General features: G+C 47.6%; 1 protein-coding gene across 10 annotated transcripts in view; it reads right to left on the bottom strand.

Moving 5' to 3' along the window:
- Positions 1-21,869, bottom strand: part of ATP2B1 (ATPase plasma membrane Ca2+ transporting 1) — a 356,691-nt gene that overhangs the window by 116,007 nt on the left and 218,815 nt on the right. For all 10 annotated transcript variants that reach the window (XM_063927639.1, XM_063927641.1, XM_063927645.1 and 7 more), the window contains 2 exons: positions 946-984; positions 311-466 (listed from right to left, as the gene is read on the bottom strand). In XM_063927639.1, coding sequence (XP_063783709.1) covers positions 311-466; positions 946-984 — 195 coding nt within the window. The remainder of the gene's footprint in view (positions 1-310; positions 467-945; positions 985-21,869) is intronic.

The following is a 21,869-nucleotide window of genomic DNA, read 5'->3' as shown; positions in this document are numbered from 1 at the left end:
CCCTAAACCTAACCCATGCTATACTTATTACGGCCAGGATGACTGCTGTCGGTGTCCTGACCTTTAAGAATTCAGAGGCCAGAATTCTGATGGGTGTTGGGATTCTGGCATCAGTATTTAGACTGCCGAGATCACGACAGCCGACATATTAACCGCATTCCCAGCATACATTGATGATAAACATTGTAAGTGGATATTGTCCCCAGTTAGGAAAAATGTTTGGTATAGATTTTAATTAAACACAATTAAAAGGCCAAAGGAGACCTATTGCACACGCACTTCATTTTTAAATGTAAAGGTCTTGAAATACCTGCTTTGCCAATCTGAACTGCCAGTTTAGTAAGTTTTCCTTGCAGAACAGATTTCTCCTTCTTTGGCAAATTTGATTTCTTTTTGTCTTCACCATCTATACCATCTTCACTCTTAAGGGGCTGCATTTCCATGGCTGCACCGTCTTGAGCTTTTGCTAAACAAAAAACATACATAAATTGTAGTGACAATTGAAATAAATGAAAACTAGATCAGACATAATGCTACACTAAATACAACTACAAACATCAAGTGTGCTCCATTGCTACAAGTGTGTATGCCGTACACAATACCATGGCATATGTAGCATCTATAGCTCACCAGGAAGCCATTACAGTAATGTTTGTGCCAAAGCTTCAACCTAATATAATTTTAGAAAAGTTTCATAATGTGATCAACACAACTCATTTTGTATATATCTGCAACAGGCTGTAAGCACACTGCAAATCAAAAGCCCACCACCCCACATTTGTCCACTCACCCAGTATGGTACTTATTTAATGGAATCCACCTTACTCATAATTTATTTACTGCCATGAAGAATCTGGACAGGTCTAACATTATACAGTATGTATTCCCTTACTAGGATATGCAAACACTACAAAGGATTGTATCACAGAATTAGCAGCAAAGTACCTTTGTTCCGATTTTCGACAGTTCCATCTTGTTTCTTACCTGAAATCAAAACATACACAAGTCAAGTTTTTCATACAGAACTGGAAACCACAATACTTTGCAAAAGTTACCCTATATAAAACCACCATAATCCAATAGTAAGAGAAAAAAACATAAAAAAATCTATCATGGACAATGACGCAAATTAAAACCAAAATAGAAAATTATCAGTTTTGTGTCAAATTGTCTAAGAAACAAATACTACTTAAGATTGCCATTCACTACATATGCAGCTAACAGGCTATAGGAGAGGGCCAAGAGAGGGTGCCCATAATTGAAGCATCTCCATACAGTACACAGTTGCTGAAAGCAGTCGGGTGGATCAGACTCCATACCAGGACACCAATCGTTTGCGTGTGTAGCAACCTTAGAGTTTGTGAATAATGGTGAATTCAACTAGGAGTCACAGCATGCCTATTGGGAAGAAATGGTACTAGAACACTTCTGTTCATCTGTAACTGCACCAAACCTTGAGAAAAGTGTAGAAGTACCCATTTGGTACCGATATAATTGTTAGAAGTGCTAGTGCATATTTTGGGGAATATCACTAAGTGCACCAATTGCAAAATAAATAAAAAAATTATCTAGATAGTGTTGCTAACTTTAGCCATAGCGCCTAACAGAAAATATATGAAATGAACACAAAAAATATTTAGGGTAAGGGTTATGCAAATTGGAAAAATACATCAACGTAAAAGCTGCTAAGCAAAGTTCATTATACCAGTAGACTGCCAGACACTAAGTGAATTAATTGGTTCATGTACCAGAGCCCAGTGTCAATCATGTCAATGCAGTGGAGTGGACTTCTATAAGATCCCATCATGACGGTCTAGAACAGGGGTGGGGAACCTCAGGCCCGAGGGCCGTATAAGGCCCTCAGAGCCACTTGATCCGGCCCGGCCAGGCTCACCTAAACGAGAGGAGATGCCGAACGCCCGCTGAGATTTTACACCAGCGGGCGCCCGGCTCAGCAGCAGCTTGAGGCAGGAGCTCACTCCTGAGCTCCAGCTTCTGGCTCAGGCAGTGTACATGTGTGGCGCTATGGGAGAGACGTCATGACATCTCTCCCATAGTTCCGAGGAGAGGGAGGGCAGCGGTCCGGTAGCAGAAGCAGGGCTGGTGAGTATTGTATTTTTTTTTTCTTTTAATGTGTGTGTGTGTGTGTGTGTGTGTGTGTGTGTGTGTGTGTGTGTGTGTGTGTGTGTGTGTGTGTGTGTGTGTAAGCGGCGCTACTAGGGGGCATATTTAATGGGGCATAACTACAGGGGGCATATCTAATGGGGCATATCTAATGGGGCATAACAACTGACAGGGCATATCTAATGGGCCAAAACAACGGACAGTGGGCATACCTAATGGGGCATAACAACTGACTGGGAGCAAATCTAAATCGGGCATAACAAGAGACTGGGGGCAGGCTAATTTTTAAGTTGATAATTTTTGTATGGCCCCCCGATGGTTTTTATAAATATCCAAATGGCCCTTGGTAGAAAAAAGGTTCCCCACCCCTGGTCTAGAAGATGTAGTTGCAGAGCTCTGTAATGGACTTAAAGTAGACTGAAACTGGCACTTTATTAGGTATGACTTCATAGTACTGCATAGGAGCTGAGCCACACCTGCGTTGGCCGGACCGTGCCCACGAAACGGCGGCCAAACGCCGCCGTTCCGCCCCCCCCCCCCCCCCAGCTCAACCAGGCAAAGGCGATCGTAGCTCAGTGATGGCCTTCGGCCGTCTGGCGTGCACCGGCACATGTGCAATTCTGACCCGATCGCTGCGATAAACTGCAGAGTGCGATCGGGTCAGAATGACCCCAAAGGTACTAAAACTTTCCTTATTTTTGTACATATACAGATTTACTGCACATTCATGCTTTGAATCTATCAGTCCAACACATCCCCAAAGTGCTCTATTGGATTGAGATCTGATGTCCAGAGTAGACAAAACGGATTTTCATAGAAAGTTGGAAGTAGCCATTAGAACATGGGTGGACTAGCAGCGAGGAGTTGAGAAATTGATTAGTGGAGAAGTTGCCCATAGCAACCAATTAGCTTTGAGGATGCATTCCTCAAGCAAATTCTATGAAATGATCGGAAAATGCTGTTTGGTTGCTATGGGCAACTTATCCGCTCTTCATTGCTTGATACATCTACCCCTTTGTCCATAAAGGGATGCACAAGATCAGCAACAATACTCAGTGGAGTATTGGCAGGTGAACTGTGGCATTTAAATTATGCTCAATGTGTGCCAAAAAAAAATATATCCCCATTAACACACCACTAGCATGAACCATTGACATAACTCCGGATGGATGCTGGGATACATGTTAATCCAAATTTCAACCATCATCTGCATGTTGAAGCAGAAACAGATTCTATACAGATTGTAAGCTTGCGAGCAGGGCCTTCCTACCTCTATGTCTGTCTTGGCCCAGTTTTGTTCTATAACGGTTCTAATTGTAAAGCACAACGGAATATGCGGCGCTATATAAGAAAGTGCTAATAAAATAAATACAGAGCAGACATTATCTTTCTGTTCTTCAAATTACCACACTTAGTTAGCATGTGCCCACTGCTGTTTCAGTTTCCTGTTCTTCGCTGAAGGACAAGTCAATGTGATCTTCTGCAGCCCATCCACTTCAAGGTTCGGTGTGATGTGTGTTCAGAGATGATTATTGTGCATACAGATGCTTTAAAACACTTATTTTGATTTCAGTTGCTTTCATGCTAACTTGGACCAGTCTGGCCATATTCTCCTCTGACCTTCATCAACAAGGCATGTTCACCAACAGAACTACCACTCACTGGATAATTTGATCACCATTCTTTGAAAAAACTCTTGAGACTGCGGTATATGAAAATACTGGGCAATCAGAAGTTTGAGATAGGTCCCACCTGGCATCAAAGCCATAGCCAAAGTCACTAAGATCACATTTCTACCCCATTCTGGTGTTTGGCCTTAGCAACAACTGATCCACTTGACCATGCCTACATGCTTTTATGCACAGAGTTGCTGCCACATCATTGGACAATTAGATTTTTGCAGTAATGAGTAAATGTACCTAATAAAGTGATTAAAGAGAATTTTAGCTTACATGGTTCATATCTGTAAATGTCAAATTTGGCATTTAGTCGGCTCTCCAGCGCGCCCTTGCTGTGTGCGCCGCACGGGACCCGCTCTCACCGGGGAAAGCCGCTTTGACCTGCCGGAGCCTGCACATAATCCACATACACAGACCCAGCGCTGCAGGGAGCTGTGTCACCCGCGACCCCCCCTCTCCTCCCCTGTGCTGCCTGTGTGCAACAGAGCCTGGGGCTGCCTGGGTGAATTGCTGTATATAAGGGTCGTGCTCCTGTGGAACTGCTCTGGCCTGCTATATGGTCCTATGAGGTACTGTGATTCTGTCCTCCTGCTTAAAGTGTGTGCACACATTGACTTTATCCTGTGCTCTCCAATCTCTGTGTTGCTGCTGGGTCTTCACTGAGTTACTGATCCTGATTTATTCTCATATACCTAAAAATGGTGAAGAATCATCACAAATCAGCTGCAGCCCGGCTTTCCCAGTACTGGCATACTCCTGGAAAGCATGCAGCAACGCCGGTTAGGGGTGGTGAGACCCCCCCCACCGGTGTCCCCCAGTCAATCATCCTTCTCTGGTGATGTTTCTGTGCTGCAAAAAGTGTTGGAAGCCTTGGCGGCTAGCGAATCCAGTCTTTCTGACAAGATAGGCCAGGTGCAGGCTGACCTGACCATAATCCATCATGATATCCAAAAAGTGAGGGAACGGGTCGGAGAAGTTGAGACCCGAACATCTACGCTGGAAGATAAGATTTCACCGCTTAGCTCCCGTGTTACTGCCATTGATGGTCAGCTGTCCGATATAAAAGGCAAGATGCTAGATATGGAGGGCAGACTGAGGAGGAATAACGTCCGCTTTGTGGGGCTCCCGGAGAAGGAGGAGGGTAACGCCCCGGAGCAGTTCGTTGAAGCTTGGTTTAAAAATTCTTTTGGGGCGGACTCCTTTACGCCTTTCTTCACAGTTGAACGGGCTCACAGAATCCCTTTCAGGCCGCTACCACCGGGAGCGCCGCCGCGCACACTCATAGCAAAATTCCTCCATTACAGAGATCGGGATGCTGTTCTATCCCTGGCGCGCACCAAGGGTCCCCTGTTGTGGAACGGTTCTAAAATATCCATGTTTCCGGACTTTGCGCTGGAGGTGCAAAAGGACCGTGCACAATTTGTTCCGATTAAAAGACGCCTCAGGGAACTCAATCTACAGTATGCAATGCTTTTTCCTTCTAGGCTAAGGGTGGTAGCGGACGGAGAAACAAAATTCTTTGCTACACCTCGGGACGCTGCCCTGTGGCTGGATCGCTGGGCCCCGGCCAGGCGGGCGCTTGCTCCTGATTCTTAATGTCTGATATATCATTATGTTTCGGCTGGTGTTTTACAGATTTCTGCATGACAGTATGTTACCCGGATAATGCTACGTTGCCTCTGCTAATGTTTATTTCTCATTTCACTGATGTTTATGTCTAGGGCTCGGGGAGGGGTGGGTCTCCACACTTTTCTTATGTGGGGGTGGGGGACCTACGCCCTTGTCTTTGGTCATCTCATTCTTTGCCCTTTTATGTTGGTATAGTTTGTTTTTTCTTTGTTAAGGGGAACAGTTTATTGGGACAGGGTATGCCTCAGTTCGGGTGGGTATACAGGGTGGGGGGGCAGGACGGGAGGGATTGTATTTTGTTATTTGTTTTTTTTCTTTTCATGTATGTGTTGCAGACGCTATGGATTCTTTGATTTCTTTGACTTCATCTAGTATTGGTGTTGCTGGCCTGTCGGGGATAGGCGGGACCGACCAAACATTTAGTTGTGCCTTGACTGATGGCCTCTAATCAACTTAAATTTCTGCCCTGGAATGTCCGGGGGCTGAACGACAAAGTCAAACGCTCATTAGTGCTTCGTCAAACAATATGGTGCGGATATTATCTGCCTCATGGAGACCCATCTGGTGGGAGCAAAGGTCATGGCTCTTAAGAAACCCTGGGTGGGCTGGGCATACCACTCCACCCATACGTCGCATTTGTGGGGTGTGTCAATTCTAGTCCGAAGGTCGGTCCCGTTCGTCCTTGATCAGGTCCAGCTGGACCAGTGGGGCAGATATGTCTTTCTAAAATGTCAAGTTTACTCCATGTCTTTGCTTATCCTGGCTGTTTATATACCACCCCCCTATTCCCCGGAGGTTCTCAGAAAGGCAGCCGAGTTTATTACGCTATATCCGAATGTTGCTATAGTTTGCCTTGGCGACTTCAATAACGTCCTCGACCATGCTTTAGATAGAACTAGACGGTCCCCGGATGCTCCTGTGGTGTGCAAAAGGGACTTTGCACTACTGGTGGAAAGTCTGGGCCTGGTCGATGCGTGGAGAGTCCGTCATCCTGGCATACGACAGTATACATGCTTTTCTCCTACTTACTTATCCTTCTCCAGGATTGATTTAGCCCTCACCTCTAAAGGCCTGCTGCCAAGGTTAATTGATGTTCAGTATGCTACCAGGGGTATATCCGATCATTCCCCAGTAATTCTCTGTCTAGACATGGGGTATGTTAGGGGGGCTCGGTTTTGGAGGTTTAATTCCTTTTGGCTGGCTCAGATGGGCACCGGTGCGGAGCTGGTGGCGATGTGGGAAGCTTTCTTGCTGGAAAATCAGGGCTCGGTGTCCAACACAGTTTTATGGGATGCCTTTAAGGCATATGTCCGTGGCACCCTGATCAAAACAGTGGCTGTTTTAAAATCTGGTTATGCCCAGGGTGAACGCGACCTTGAGGCAGGATGTAGGCGGCTGGAGCTTCAGTATATGGCCGATGGTCTTGACACTACGAGGGAGAGGTAGTTGCTTGCGCAGGCTGAATGGCGTGACTGCTTGGCTGATAAGGCTAAGTACCGTCTACTGTATGCCCAACACACGTACTATGCAACGGGTGACAGGCCTGGTAGCTTTATGGCAACATTGGCGGGTGTGGACAGGGCGTCTAATACTGTGCCTGTAATTTGTACCAGTGATGACGTGACCCACTTTGATACTCCTGATATTGTGGGGGACTTCGTAGATTACTATAAACGACTGTATAGCTCTAGGCTCACTCTCACAATGCCGGAAATAGAGATGTATTTAGCTGATATTCCATTACCCACGCTGTCCCTGGACGCTATAACGTTTTTGGACTCCCCCTTAACGCTGCTTGAAGTGGAATCCGCTGTTAATTCCTTTCCCGGTGGAAAGACCCCGGGTCTTGATGAATTGCCCCTGGAACTTTATAAAATACACTTACCCTTTTATGGCCCTAAACTCCTTGAGATATATAATGACTTATTCATGCAGGGTAGGTTGCCTGACTATGGCAGAGGCCCTCATTATAGTACTCCCTAAACCAGACAAAGACCCAACACGAGTCGAATCTTATCGTCCAATTTCCTTGCTAACTACTGACGTTAAGATCCTAGCTAAAATACTGGCGACAAGGCTCAACGCTGTGGTTCTTCAATTGATACATGAGGACCAATCGGGGTTCATGCCGGGCCGGTCCACTTTACCTAACTTACGTAGACACTATACGCATCTCCAGGCCCCTCATGAGGGGTCCCGCTCCTCAGCTATTGTTTCTCTGGACGCTGCTAAGGCGTTTGATTCAGTGGAGTGGGGCTTCTTGTGGGGGACATTGGACCGATTTGGTATTGGACCTAGCTTTAAAAAATGTGTTCAGCTGCTTTACTCTGCACCCAAGGCTAGGGTTTCTGTTAACGGTCACATATCCCCATCTTTCTCTTTACAAAGAGGGACGAGACGGGGTTGTCCGTTGTCCCCGATCCTATTTGCACTGGCCATAGAGCCCTTGGCCTGTATTATCAGATCCTCTCCGCGGGTGGCGGGCTTCCGACTGGGTGGCAGGACAGACAAAATTGCTCTCTACGCAATGATATTCTGTTGTTTGTATCCGATTATTTTATCAATATGCCTCATATTTTGGAAGTAATTGACACTTTTGGGGGATTCTCCGGACTGTCCATTAACTGGGACAAGTCCTGTGTCCTTCCGCTTAGAGGCTCCTGTCCTGCCTGCCCTCCCGGGGACCTGCCGCTTCGTTGGGTTGACTCTTTTAAATATTTGGGGGTATGGATCACCAACCGGTCCTCGCAATTTATTGATCTGAATATACGTCCGCAAATGGACTATTTACGGTCTCGTGTTAGGGAGTGAACTGCCCCTTACTGTCACGGGTAGGATTAACCTTATTAAAATGGTTGTATTACCTAAAATGCTGTATGTCCTCCAACATTCCCCTGTATATCTCCCCCAGAGATTATTTGGTATTATAGATGGTCTCTTGTCATCACTGGTATGGGCCAACCGTAGAGCTCGGATTAAATTGGATACTCTAACTAGACCTCGGGACACGGGTGGTCTGGCCCTTCCTAAAACTAGATTCTATTACTTAGCGGCTCAGTTATTCCACCTAATTCCTTGGGTCTCCGACTCGTCTGGAGATTTACTGATCTCTACTGTACTGCTAGCATCTGGAGTCTCTTTGTCACCCCTGCAGCTTCTACTTTGTGATAATGTGGCACTCCTTAAGATGCCGTTGGTTAAACAAGCGAGCATGGTATGGAGGCAGGTTCATTCTATGTTGGGGGGGAGGGATGGGATCCCGACACCCAACTGATACACACTCGCGCTCTTACTCATTTCACGTCCCTACAAATGGGATCGGTGTGGGGGCGCTGGGGTGTTTGCTCCCTCAACCATTTGTACTCCTCGGGCACATTTATTTCTTTTGGACAATTGCAGCTTGAGTTTAATATACCCACATCCTATTATTATAGATATATTCAGCTTCGCCACGCATAAATTGTTATTGAGAAATACTAAGGCCCTTTTTTGGTAGCATAGTAAACTTTGATTCTAGTGGATAGAGTTATACAGGGAAAAATCAGTTCATAGATAAATGAACTGCATTGTGACTATTTCATAGATACCTTTTCCCAATTAGGGCAGACAAAAGCCAACTCCAAAATAAATTATTCAGCTCATTATACCAAATGTACGGGTGGTCTTCAGGTTGCCGACTGTCGGGATCCGGCGCACAGTATACCGGCGCCGGAATCCCGACAGACAGCATACCGACAGTTTTTCTCCATCGTGGGGGTCCACGACCCCCCTGGAGGGAGAATAAATAGCGCCACCGTGCTCGCAGCGTGGCGAGCGCAGCGAGCCCGCAAGAAGCTCATTTGCGCTCGCCATGCTGCCAGTATGCCGGCGGTCTGGCTTCCGGCGCCAGTACGCTGGTCGCCGGGAGCCTGGCCGCAGGCATACCATACCACACCCCAAATGTACATCTGGTAACAATGTGCACACACGGTATACTGTAGCAGTAGGGTGGCAGGCTATACCTGCACCACACCATTGCTAAATAAATTGTAACATATGTCATCTAGTTTTACAGCAGAAAAAAGAAAATAAGATTTAACTTACCGATAAATCTATTTCTCGTAGTCCGTAGTGGATGCTGGGGACTCCGTCAGGACCATGGGGACCAGCGGCTCCGCAGGAGACAGGGCACAAAAATAAAGCTTTAGGATCAGGTGGTGTGCACTGGCTCCTCCCCCTATGACCCTCCTCCAAGCCTCAGTTAGGATACTGTGCCCGGACGAGCGTACACAATAAGGAAGGATTTTGAATCCCGGGTAAGACTCATACCAGCCACACCAATCACACCGTACAACTTGTGATCTGAACCCAGTTAACAGTAGGACAACGTAGGAGCCTCTGAACAGACGGCTCACAACAATAACAACCCGATTTCTTTGTAACAATAACTATGTACAAGTATTGCAGACAATCCGCACTTGGGATGGGCGCCCAGCATCCACTACGGACTACGAGAAATAGATTTATCGGTAAGTAAAATCTTATTTTCTCTAACGTCCTAGTGGATGCTGGGGACTCCGTCAGGACCATGGGGATTATACCAAAGCTCCCAAACGGGCGGGAGAGTGCGGATGACTCTGCAGCACCGAATGAGAGAACTCCAGGTCCTCTTTAGCCAGGGTATCAAATTTGTAGAATTTTACAAACGTGTTCTCCCCCGACCACGTAGCTGCTCGGCAGAGTTGTAATGCCGAGACCCCTCGGGCAGCCGCCCAGGATGAGCCCACCTTCCTTGTGGAATGGGCCTTGACAGATTTAGGCTGTGGCAGGCCTGCCACAGAATGTGCAAGTTGAATTGTGCTACAAATCCAACGAGCAATCGTCTGCTTAGAAGCAGGAGCACCCAGCTTGTTGGGTGCATACAGTATAAACAGCGAGTCAGATTTTCTGACTCCAGCAGTCCTTGAAATATATATTTTCAATGCCCTGACAACGTCCAGCAACTTGGAGTCCTCCAAGTCGCTAGTAGCCGCAGGCACCACAATAGGCTGGTTCAGGTGAAACGCTGACACCACCTTAGGCAGAAAATGAGGACGCGTCCGCAGTTCTGCCCTGTCCGAATGGAAAATCAGATATGGGCTTTTATACGATAAAGCCGCCAATTCTGACACTCTCCTGGCTGAAGCCAGGGCCAGTAGCATGGTTACTTTCCATGTAAGATATTTCAAATCCGCCGATTTGAGTGGCTCAAACCAATGGGATTTGAGAAAATCCAAAACTACATTAAGGTCCCACGGAGCCACTGGGGGCACAACCGGGGGCTGTATATGTAGTACTCCTTTTACAAAAGTCTGGACTTCAGGAACTGAAGCCAATTCTTTCTGGAAGAAAATCGACAGGGCCGAAATTTGAACCTTAATGGACCCCAACTTGAGGCCCATAGACAATCCTGTTTGCAGGAAATGTAGGAATCGACCCAATTGAAATTCCTCCGTGGGGGCCTTCCTGGCCTCACACCACGCAACATATTTTCTCCAAATGCGGTGATAATGTTGTGCAGTCACCTCCTTCCTGGCTTTTACCAGTGTAGGAATGACCTCTTCCGGAATGCCTTTTTCCCTTAGAATTCGGCGTTCAACCGCCATGCCGTCAAACGCAGCCGCGGTAAGTCTTGGAATAGACACGGTCCCTGCTGAAGCAGGTCCCGTCTTAGAGGTAGAGGCCACGGATCTTCCGTGAGCATCTCCTGAAGTTCCGGGTACCAAGTTCTTCTTGGCCAATCCGGAGCCACGAGTATCGTTCTTACTCCCCTTTGCCGTATAATTCTCAGTACTTTTGGTATGAGAGGCAGAGGAGGAAACACATACACTGACTGGAACACCCACGGCGTTACCAGAGCGTCCACAGCTATTGCCTGAGGGTCTCTTGACCTGGCGCAATACCTGTCCAGTTTTTTGTTGAGGCGAGACGCCATCATGTCCACCTTTGGTTTTTCCCAACGGTTCACAATCATGTGGAAAACTTCTGGATGAAGTCCCCACTCTCCCGGGTGTAGATCGTGTCTGCTGAGGAAGTCTGCTTCCCAGTTGTCCACTCCCGGAATGAACACTGCTGACAGTGCTATCACATGATCTTCCGCCCAGCGAAGAATCCTTGCAGCTTCTGCCATTGCTCTCCTGCTTCTTGTGCCGCCCTGTCTGTTTACGTGGGCGACTGCCGTGATGTTGTCCGACTGGATCAACACCGGCTGACCCTGAAGCAGGGGTTTTGCCAGGCTTAGAGCATTGTAAATCGCTCTTAGCTCCAGTATATTTATGTGAAGAGACATCTCCAGGTTTGACCATACTCCCTGGAAGTTTCTTCCCTGTGTGACCGCTCCCCAGCCTCTCAGACTGGCATCCGTGGTCACCAGGACCCAGTCCTGTATGCCGAATCTGCGGCCCTCTAACAGATGAGCACTCTGCAACCACCACAGAAGAGACACCCTTGTCCGTGGCGACAAGGTTATCCGCTGATGCATCTGCAGATGCGATCCGGACCATTTGTCCAGCAGATCCCACTGAAAAATAAGAATTTACTTACCGATAATTCTATTTCTCGGAGTCCGTAGTGGATGCTGGGGTTCCTGAAAGGACCATGGGGAATAGCGGCTCCGCAGGAGACAGGGCACAAAAGTAAAGCTTTCCGATCAGGTGGTGTGCACTGGCTCCTCCCCCTATGACCCTCCTCCAAGCCAGTTAGGTACTGTGCCCGGACGAGCGTACACAATAAGGGAGGAATTTTGAATCCCGGGTAAGACTCATACCAGCCACACCAATCACACCGTACAACTTGTGATCTAAACCCAGTTAACAGTATGATAACAGCGGAGCCTCTGAAAAGATGGCTCACAACAATAATAACCCGATTTTTGTAACTATGTACAAGTATTGCAGATAATCCGCACTTGGGATGGGCGCCCAGCATCCACTACGGACTCCGAGAAATAGAATTATCGGTAAGTAAATTCTTATTTTCTCTATCGTCCTAGTGGATGCTGGGGTTCCTGAAAGGACCATGGGGATTATACCAAAGCTCCCAAACGGGCGGGAGAGTGCGGATGACTCTGCAGCACCGAATGAGAGAACTCCAGGTCCTCCTTAGCCAGGGTATCAAATTTGTAGGATTTTACAAACGTGTTTGCCCCTGACTAAATAACCGCTCGGCAAAGTTGTAAAGCCGAGACCCCTCGGGCAGCCGCCCAAGATGAGCCCACCTTCCTTGTGGAATGGGCATTTACATATTTTGGCTGTGGCAGGCCTGCCACAGAATGTGCAAGCTGAATTGTATTACACATCCAACTAGCAATAGTCTGCTTAAAAGCAAGAGCACCCAGTTTGTTGGGTGCATACAGGATAACAGCAAGTCAGTTTTCCTGACTCCAGCCGTCCTGGAACCTATATTTTCAGGGCCCTGACAACATCTAGCAACTTGGAGTCCTCCAAGTCCCTAGTAGGTGCAAGGCACCACAATAAGCTGGTTCAGGTGAAACACTGACACCACCTTAGGGAGAGAACTGGGGACGAGTCCGCAGCTCTGCCCTGTCCGAATGGACAAACAAATATGGGCTTTTTTGAGAAAAAAACCACCAATTTGACACTCGCCTGGTCCAGGCCAGGGCCAAGAACATGGTCACTTTTCATGTGAGATGCTTCAAATCCACAGATTTGACTGGTTTTAAACCAATGTGATTTGAAGAATCACAGAACTACGTTGAGATCCCACAGTGCCACTGGAGGCACAAAAGAGGGTTGTATATGCAATACTCCCTTGACAAAGTTCTGGACTTCAGGAACTGAAGCCAATTCTTTCTGGAAGAAAATTGACAGGGCCGAAATTTGAACCTTAATGGACCCCAATTTGAGGCCCATAGACACTCCTGTTTGCAGGAAATGCAGGAATCGACCGAGTTGAAATTTCTTTGTGGGGCCTTCCTGGCCTCACACCACGCAACATATTTTCGCCACATGTGGTGATAATGTTGTGCGGTCACCTCCTTTCTGGCTTTGACCAGGGTAGGAATGACCTCTTCCGGAATGCCTTTTTCCCTTAGGATCCGGCGTTCCACCGCCATGCCAACAAACGCAGCTGCGGTAAGTCTTGGAACAGACATGGTACTTGCTGAAGCAAGTCCCTTCTTAGCGGCAGAGGCCATAAGACCTCTGTAAACATCTCTTGAAGTTCCGGGTACCAAGTCCTTCTTGGCCAATCCGGAGCCATGAGTATAGTTCTTACTCCTCTACGTCTTATAATTCTCAGCACCTTAGGTATGAGAAGCAGAGGAGGGAACACATACACCGACTGGTACACCCACGGTGTTACCAGAACGTCCACAGCTATTGCCTGAGGGTCTCTTGACCTGGCGCAATACCTGTCCCGTTTTTTTGTTCAGACGGGACGCCATCATGTCCACCTTTGGTATTTCCCAACGGTTTACAATCATGTGGAAAAAACTTCCCGATGAAGTTTCCACTCTCCCGGGTGGAGGTCGTGCCTGCTGAGGAAGTCTGCTTCCCAGTTTCCATTCCCGGGATGAAACACTGCTGACAGTGCTATCACATGATTTTCCGCCCAGCGAAAAGTCCTTGCAGTTTTTGCCATTGCCCTCCTGCTTCTTGTGTCGCCCTGTCTGTTTACGTGGGCGACTGCCGTGATGTTTTTCCCACTGGATCAATACCGGCTGACCTTGAAGCAGAGGTCTTGCTAAGCTTAGAGCATTATAAATTTACCCTTAGCTCCAGTATATTTATGTGGAGAAAAGTCTCCAGACTTGATCACACTCCCTGGAAATTTTTTCCTTGTGTGACTGCTCCCCAGCCTCTCGGGCTGGGCTCCGTGGTCACCAGCATCCAATCCTGAATGCCGAATCTGCGGCCCTCTAGAAGATGAGCACTCTATAACCACCACAGGAGAGACACCCTTGTCCTTGGATATAGGGTTATCCGCTGATGCATCTGAAGATGCGATCCGGACCATTTGTCCAGCAGATCCCACTGAAAAGTTCTTGCGTGAAATCTGCCGAATGGAATTGCTTCGTAGGAAGCCACCATTTTCTACCAGGACCCTTGTGCAATGATGCACTGTTTTTAGGAGGTTCCTGACTAGCTCGGATAACTCCCTGGCTTTCTCTTTCGGGAGAAACACCTTTTTCTGGACTGTGTCCAGAATCATCCCTAGGCACAGCAGACGTGTCGTCGGGATCAGCTGCGATTTTGGAATATTTAGAATCCACCCGTGCTGTTGTAGCAGTATCCGAGATAGTGCTACTCCTACCTCCAACTGTTCCCTGGACTATGCCCTTATCAGGAGATCGTCCAAGTAAGGGATAATTAAGACGCCTTTTCTTCGAAGAAGAATCATCATTTCGGCCATTACCTTAGTAAAGACCCGGGGTGCCGTGGACAATCCAAACGGCAGCGTCTGAAACTGATAGTGACAGTTCTGCACCACGAACCTGAGGTACCCTTAGTGAGAAGGGCAAATTTGGGACATAGAGGTAAGCATCCCTGATGTCCCGGGACACTATATAGTCCCCTTCTTCCTGTTCGTTATCACTGCTCTGAGTGACTCCATCTTGATTTGAACCTTTGTAAGTGTTCAAAAAATTTTTAGATTTAGAATAAGTCTCACCTAGCCTTCTGGCTTCAGTACCACAATATAGTGTGGAATAATACCCCTTTTCTTGTAGTAGGAGGGGTAATTTAATTATCACCTGCTGGGAATACAGCTTGTGAATTTTTTCCCATACTGCCTCCTTGTCGGAGGGAGACCTTGGTAAAGCAGACTTCAGGAGCCTGCGAAGGGGAAACGTCTCGACATTCCAATCTGTACCCCTGGGATACTACTTGTAGGATCCAGGGGTCCTGTACGGTCTCAGCGCCATGCTGAGAACTTGTCAGAAGCGGTGGAACGCTTCTGTTCCTGGGAATGGGCTGCCTGCTGCAGTCTTCTTCCCTTTCCTCTATCCCTGGGCAGATATGATCTTATAGGGACGAAAGGACTGAGACTGAAAAGACGGTGTCTTTTTCTGCAGAGATGTGACTTAGGGTAAAAACGGTGGATTTTCCAGCAGTTGCCGTGGCCACCAGGTCCGATGGACCGACCCCAAATAACTCCTCTTCCTTTATACGGCAATACACCTTTGTGCCGTTTGGAATCTGCATCACCTGACCCCTGTCGTGTCCATAACATCTTCTGGCAGTTATGGACATCGCATTTACTCTTGATGCCAGAGTGCAAATATCCCTCTGTGCATCTCGCATATATAGAAATGCATCCTTTAAATGCTCTATAGTCAATAAAATACTGTCCCTGTCAAGGGTATCAATATTTTTAGTCAGGGAATCCGACCAAGCCACCCCAGCTCTGCACATCCAGGCTGAGGCGATCGCTGGTCGCAGTATAACACCAGTATGTGTGTATATACTTTTTATGATATTTTCCAGCCTCCTGTCAGCTGGTCCTTGAGGACGGCCCTATCTATAGACGGTACTGCCACTTGTTTTGATAAGCGTGTGAGCGCCTTATCCACCCTAAGGGGTGTTTCCCAACGCGCCCTAACTTCTGGCGGGAAAGGGTATACCGCCCATAATTTTCTATCGGGGGGAACCCACGCATCATCACACACTTTATTTAATTTATCTGATTCAGGAAAAACTATGGTAGTTTTTTCACATCCCACATAATACCCTCTGTTGTGGTACTTGTAGTATCAGAAATATGTAACACCTCCTTCATTGCCTTTAACGTGTGGCCCTAATAAGGAATACGTTTGTTTATTCACCGTCGACACTGGATTCAGTGTCCCTGTCTGTGTCTGTGTCGACCGACTAAAGTAAACGGGCGTTTTAAAACCCCTGACGGTGTTTTTGAGACGTCTGGACCGGTACTAATTGTTTGTCGGCCGTCTCATGTCGTCAACCGACCTTGCAGCGTGTTGACATTATCACGTAATTCCCTAAATAAGCCATCCATTCCGGTGTCGACTCCCTAGAGAGTGACATCACCATTACAGGCAATTGCTCCGCCTCCTCACCAACATCGTCCTCCTACATGTCGACACACACGTACCGACACACAGCACACACACAGGGAATGCTCTGATAGAGGACAGGACCCACTAGCCCTTTGGAGAGACAGAGGGAGAGTTTGCCAGCACACACCAAAAACGCTATAATTATATAGGGACAACCTTATATAAGTGTTTTCCCTTATAGCATCTTTTTTTATATATTTCTAACGCCAAATTAGTGCCCCCCCTCTCTGTTTTAACCCTGTTTCTGTAGTGCAGTGCAGGGGAGAGCCTGGGAGCCTTCCCTCCAGCCTTTCTGTGAGGGAAAATGGCGCTGTGTGCTGAGGAGATAGGCCCCGCCCCTTTTTCGGCGGCCTCGTCTCCCGCTCTTAACGGATTCTGGCAGGGGTTAAATATCTCCATATAGCCTCCGGAGGCTATATGTGAGGTATTTTTAGCCAAAATAGGTTTTCATTTGCCTCCCAGGGCGCCCCCCTCCCAGCGCCCTGCACCCTCAGTGACTGCCGTGTGAAGTGTGCTGAGAGGAAAATGGCGCACAGCTGCAGTGCTGTGCGCTACCTTTAGAAGACTGAGGAGTCTTCTGCCGCCGATTCTGGACCTCTTCTTATTTCAGCATCTGCAAGGGGGCCGGCGGCAAGGCTCCGGTGACCATCCAGGCTGTACCTGTGATCGTCCCTCTGGAGCTGATGTCCAGTAGCCAAGAAGCCAATCCATCCTGCACGCAGGTGAGTTCACTTCTTCTCCCCTAAGTCCCTCGTTGCAGTGATCCTGTTGCCAGCAGGACTCACTGTAAAATAAAAAACCTAAGCTAAACTTTTCTAAGCAGCTCTTTAGGAGAGCCACCTAGATGCACCCTTCTCGGCCGGGCACAAAAATCTAACTGGCTTGGAGGAGGGTCATAGGGGGAGGAGCCAGTGCACACCACCTGATCGGAAAGCTTTACTTTTGTGCCCTGTCTCCTGCGGAGCCGCTATTCCCCATGGTCCTTTCAGGAACCCCAGCATCCACTAGGACGATAGAGAAAGTTCGTGCGTGGAATCTGCCGAATGGAATCGCTTCGTAAGAAGCCACCATCTTTCCCAGGACTCTTGTGCATTGATGCACAGACACTTTCCCTGGTTTTAGGAGGTTCCTGACAAGTTCGGATAACTCCTTGGCTTTCTCCTCCGGAAGAAACACCTTTTTCTGAACAGTGTCCAGAATCATTCCCAGGAACAGCAGACGTGTCGTCGGGGTCAATTGAGATTTTGGAAAATTCAGAATCCACCCGTGCTGTTGCAGCACTATTTGGGTTAGTGCTACTACGTCCCCCAGCTGTTCCCTGGACCTTGCCCTTATCAGGAGATCGTCCAAGTAAGGGATAATTAATACGCCTTTTCTTCGTAGAAGAAACATCATTTCGGCCATTACCTTGGTAAAGACCCGAGGTGCCGTGGACAATCCAAACGGCAGCGTCTGAAACTGATGACAGTTTTGCACCACGAACCTGAGGTACCCTTGATGTGAAGGGCAAATTGGGACATGCAGGTAAGCATCCTTGATGTCCAGGGACACCATAAAGTCCCCTTCTTCCAGATTCGCTATCACTGCTCTGAGTGACTCCATCTTGAACTTGAATTTTTGTATGTACAGGTTCAAAGATTTCAGATTTAGAATAGGTCTTACCGAGCCGTCCGGCTTCGGTACCACAAATAGTGTGGAATAATACCCCTTTCCCTGTTGTAGGAGGGGTACCTTGACTATCACCTGCTGAAAATACAGCTTGTGAATGGCTTCCAATACCGTCGCCCTGTCTGAGGGAGACGTTGGCAGAGCAGACTTTAGGAACCGGCGAGGGGGAGACTTCTCGAATTCCAACCTGTAACCCTGAGATATTATCTGCAGGATCCAGGGGTCCACCTGTGAGTGAGCCCACTGTGCGCTGAAATTCTTGAGTCGACCCCCCACCGCCCCTGAGTCCGCTTGTAAAGCCCCAACGTCATGCTGAGGGCTTTGCAGAAGCCGGGGGGGGGCTTCTGCTCCTGGGAAGAAGCTGCTTGGTGCACTCTCTTACCCTTTCCTTTGCCTCGGGGCAAATATGACTGTCCTTTCGCCCGCTTGTTCCTATAGGAACGAAAGGACTGCGGCTGAAAAGACGGTGTCTTTTTCTGTTGGGAGGGGACCTGAGGTAAAAAGGTGGATTTCCCGGCTGTTGCCGTGGCCACCAAATCCGATAGACCGACCCCAAATAATTCCTCCCCCTTATACGGCAATACTTCCATATGCCGTTTGGAATCCGCATCACCTGACCATTGTCGCGTCCATAAACTTCTTCTGGCAGATATGGACATCGCACTTACTCTCGATGCCAGAGTGCAAATATCCCTCTGTGCATCTCGCATATATAGAAATGCATCCTTTAAATGCTCTATAGTCAGTAAAATACTGTCCCTATCCAGGGTATCACTATTTTCAGTCAGGGAATCCGACCAAACCACCCCAGCACTGCACATCCATGCAGAGGCGATGGCTGGTCGCAGTATAACACCAGTATGAGTGTATATACTTTTCAGGGTAGTTTCCAGCCTCCTATCTGCTGGATCCTTGAGGGCGGCCGTTTCAGGAGACGGTAACGCCACTTGTTTTGATAAGCGTGTGAGCGCCTTATCCACCCTAGGGGGTGTTTCCCAGCGCGCCCTAACCTCTGGCGGGAAAGGATATAATGCCAATAACTTCTTTGAAATTAGCAGTTTTCTATCGGGGTTAACCCACGCTTCATCACACACTTCATTCAATTCGTCTGATTCAGGAAAAACTACAGGTAGTTTTTTCAGACCCCACATAATACCCCTTTTTGTGGTACATGCAGTATCAGAGATATGTAAAGCCTCCTTCATTGCCGTGATCATATAACGTGTGGCCCTACTGGAAAATACGTTTGTTTCTTCACCGTCGACACTAGATTCGGTGTCTGGGTCTGTGTCGACCGACTGAGGTAAAGGGCGTTTTACAGCCCCTGACGGTGTCTGAGACGCCTGTACAGGTACTAACTGGTTTGCCGGCCGTCTCATGTCGTCAACTGATTTTTGTAATGTGCTGACATTATCACGTAATTCCATAAATAAAGCCATCCATTCCGGTGTCGACTCCCTAGGGGGTGACATCACCATTACCGGCAATTGCTCCGCCTCCACACCAACATCGTCCTCATACATGTCGACACACACGTACCGACACACAGCAGACACACAGGGAATGCTCTTATCGAAGACAGGACCCCACTAGCCCTTTGGGGAGACAGAGGGAGAGTTTGCCAGCACACACCCAAGCGCTATAAATATATAGGAACAACCCTATAGAAGTGTTGTCTCCCTTATAGCAGCTTAATATATATAAAAAACGCCAAAAAAAGTGCCCCCCCTCTCTTTTTTTACCCTGTTTCTGTAGTGCAGTGCAGGGGAGAGTCCTGGGAGCCTTCCTCGCAGCGGAGCTGAGCAGGAAAATGGCGCTGTGTGCTGAGGAGATAGGCCCCGCCCCCTATTTCGGCGGGCTCTTCTCCGGAGTTTGTGAGACCTGGCAGGGGTTAAATACATCCATATAGCCCCAAGGGCTATATGTGATGTATTTTTTAGCCATAACAAGGTATTCTCATTGCTGCCCAGGGCGCCCCCTGCAGCGCCCTGCACCCTCCGTGACCGCTGGTGTGAAGTGTGTGACAACAATGGCGCACAGCTGCAGTGCTGTGCGCTACCTCATGAAGACTGAAAAGTCTTCTGCCGCCGGTTTCTGGACCTCTTCGCTTTTCGGCATCTGTAAGGGGGTCGGCGGCGCGGCTCCGGGACCGGACTCCATGGCTGGGCCTGTGTTCGATCCCTCTGGAGCTAATGGTGTCCAGTAGCCTAAGAAGCCAATCCATCCTGCACGCAGGTGAGTTCACTTCTTCTCCCCTAAGTCCCTCGTTGCAGTGAGCCTGTTGCCAGCAGGACTCACTGAAAATAAAAAACCTAAAACTTTTTCTAAGCAGCTCTTTAGGAGAGCCACCTAGATTGCACCCTGCTCGGACGGGCACAAAAACCTAACTGAGGCTTGGAGGAGGGTCATAGGGGGAGGAGCCAGTGCACACCACCTGATCCTAAAGCTTTATTTTTGTGCCCTGTCTCCTGCGGAGCCGCTGGTCCCCATGGTCCTGACGGAGTCCCCAGCATCCACTAGGACGTTAGAGAAAGTATTTTAACAGGTTAGCCTTTGTCAGGTCTTCCCTCCTGTTTGCTCTTCTAGATCCAGTGTAAACTAGAACATCAGCTGACACTTCATCCACTCTTAGATGCAAACAAATCTGCATGTCTCAGTGCTGACAGCCAAGGAAGATATGAGAGATCTCCCTTGCAACAGCCTGGACTTCCCTACACTGGGGGAAATCCCTGATGACAATTACACTGTAACATCAGAGGATTTCCTGTGCTCAATTGGGATACCTAAGTTTCCATATTTAGCTGCACATAGCGTCCACTTTCAGAGATATGCAGAGTGATCGGGTAGCACTTTACTAGACCCTGAGACTGTTATTCCCACCCTCCTCCTAGTCACTGGTGTAGATTTACAGCCTATAACAGAAAATTCCCTTTAAGAGTGACTAAATGTGACAGATTAATATGACATAATGCATTTATAAAATTCAACGGCAATATATTTTATAGTCTTCAGACACAAAAAGAGCAGTATTAGTACTCTGACAGAATTATTCATGTTTTCAGATAACACACTTGCACTAATTCCGAATATGATCTCCAGATTCAGAGCAGGCGTTTGTCATCGGATGCTCTTAATTTTAAAATCACTTCATGTCCTTTTGACAGTGGAATGTTGCCATGGTGATGACTTAAAATTGAATGTCAACTTTCCTCACATGCGGTTGACAGGAGACCTTTCATGGAAATTGCTCCCAATACAGACAATCCATGCAGATCAGACTAGCTGTAGCAGAGTGCTGTCTCTCAGGCCTCTGCATGACCCATAACGTTATGTATCCTTTTACATATACAAAATACATATTTATACATTTTCATTGTGTACCATTTCATAGGAATGGAGCAAACATACCCCACAGTCTGGGTGTAATACATCTACCTCCAGATTAGCTGCAGGACAACTGTGCTTGTGTAACCAAATATATACAAATATTTTAAAATAGTTGTAAAGATTTATTCAACCAGAAAGAAAGTCACTTTAACACTAACCATAAGGCAACAGAAAGGATACATTCTATTGTACACACAAAGGTGCAGTGACATAGGAGGTACACAGATCATAACCAGAGGAAGTACCTGACCACTTATCAAGTTGGCTTAAGGTGGGTACACACTAATACATACATATGCAGATCAATTGATCTGCAGATATATCTATGG

This window comes from Pseudophryne corroboree, chromosome 6 (genome assembly GCF_028390025.1).
Source record: "Pseudophryne corroboree isolate aPseCor3 chromosome 6, aPseCor3.hap2, whole genome shotgun sequence".
Lineage (NCBI taxonomy): Eukaryota > Metazoa > Chordata > Amphibia > Anura > Myobatrachidae > Pseudophryne > Pseudophryne corroboree.
The sequence above is the reverse complement of the archived record's forward strand: the minus strand, read 5'-3'. Positions and strand labels throughout refer to the sequence as shown.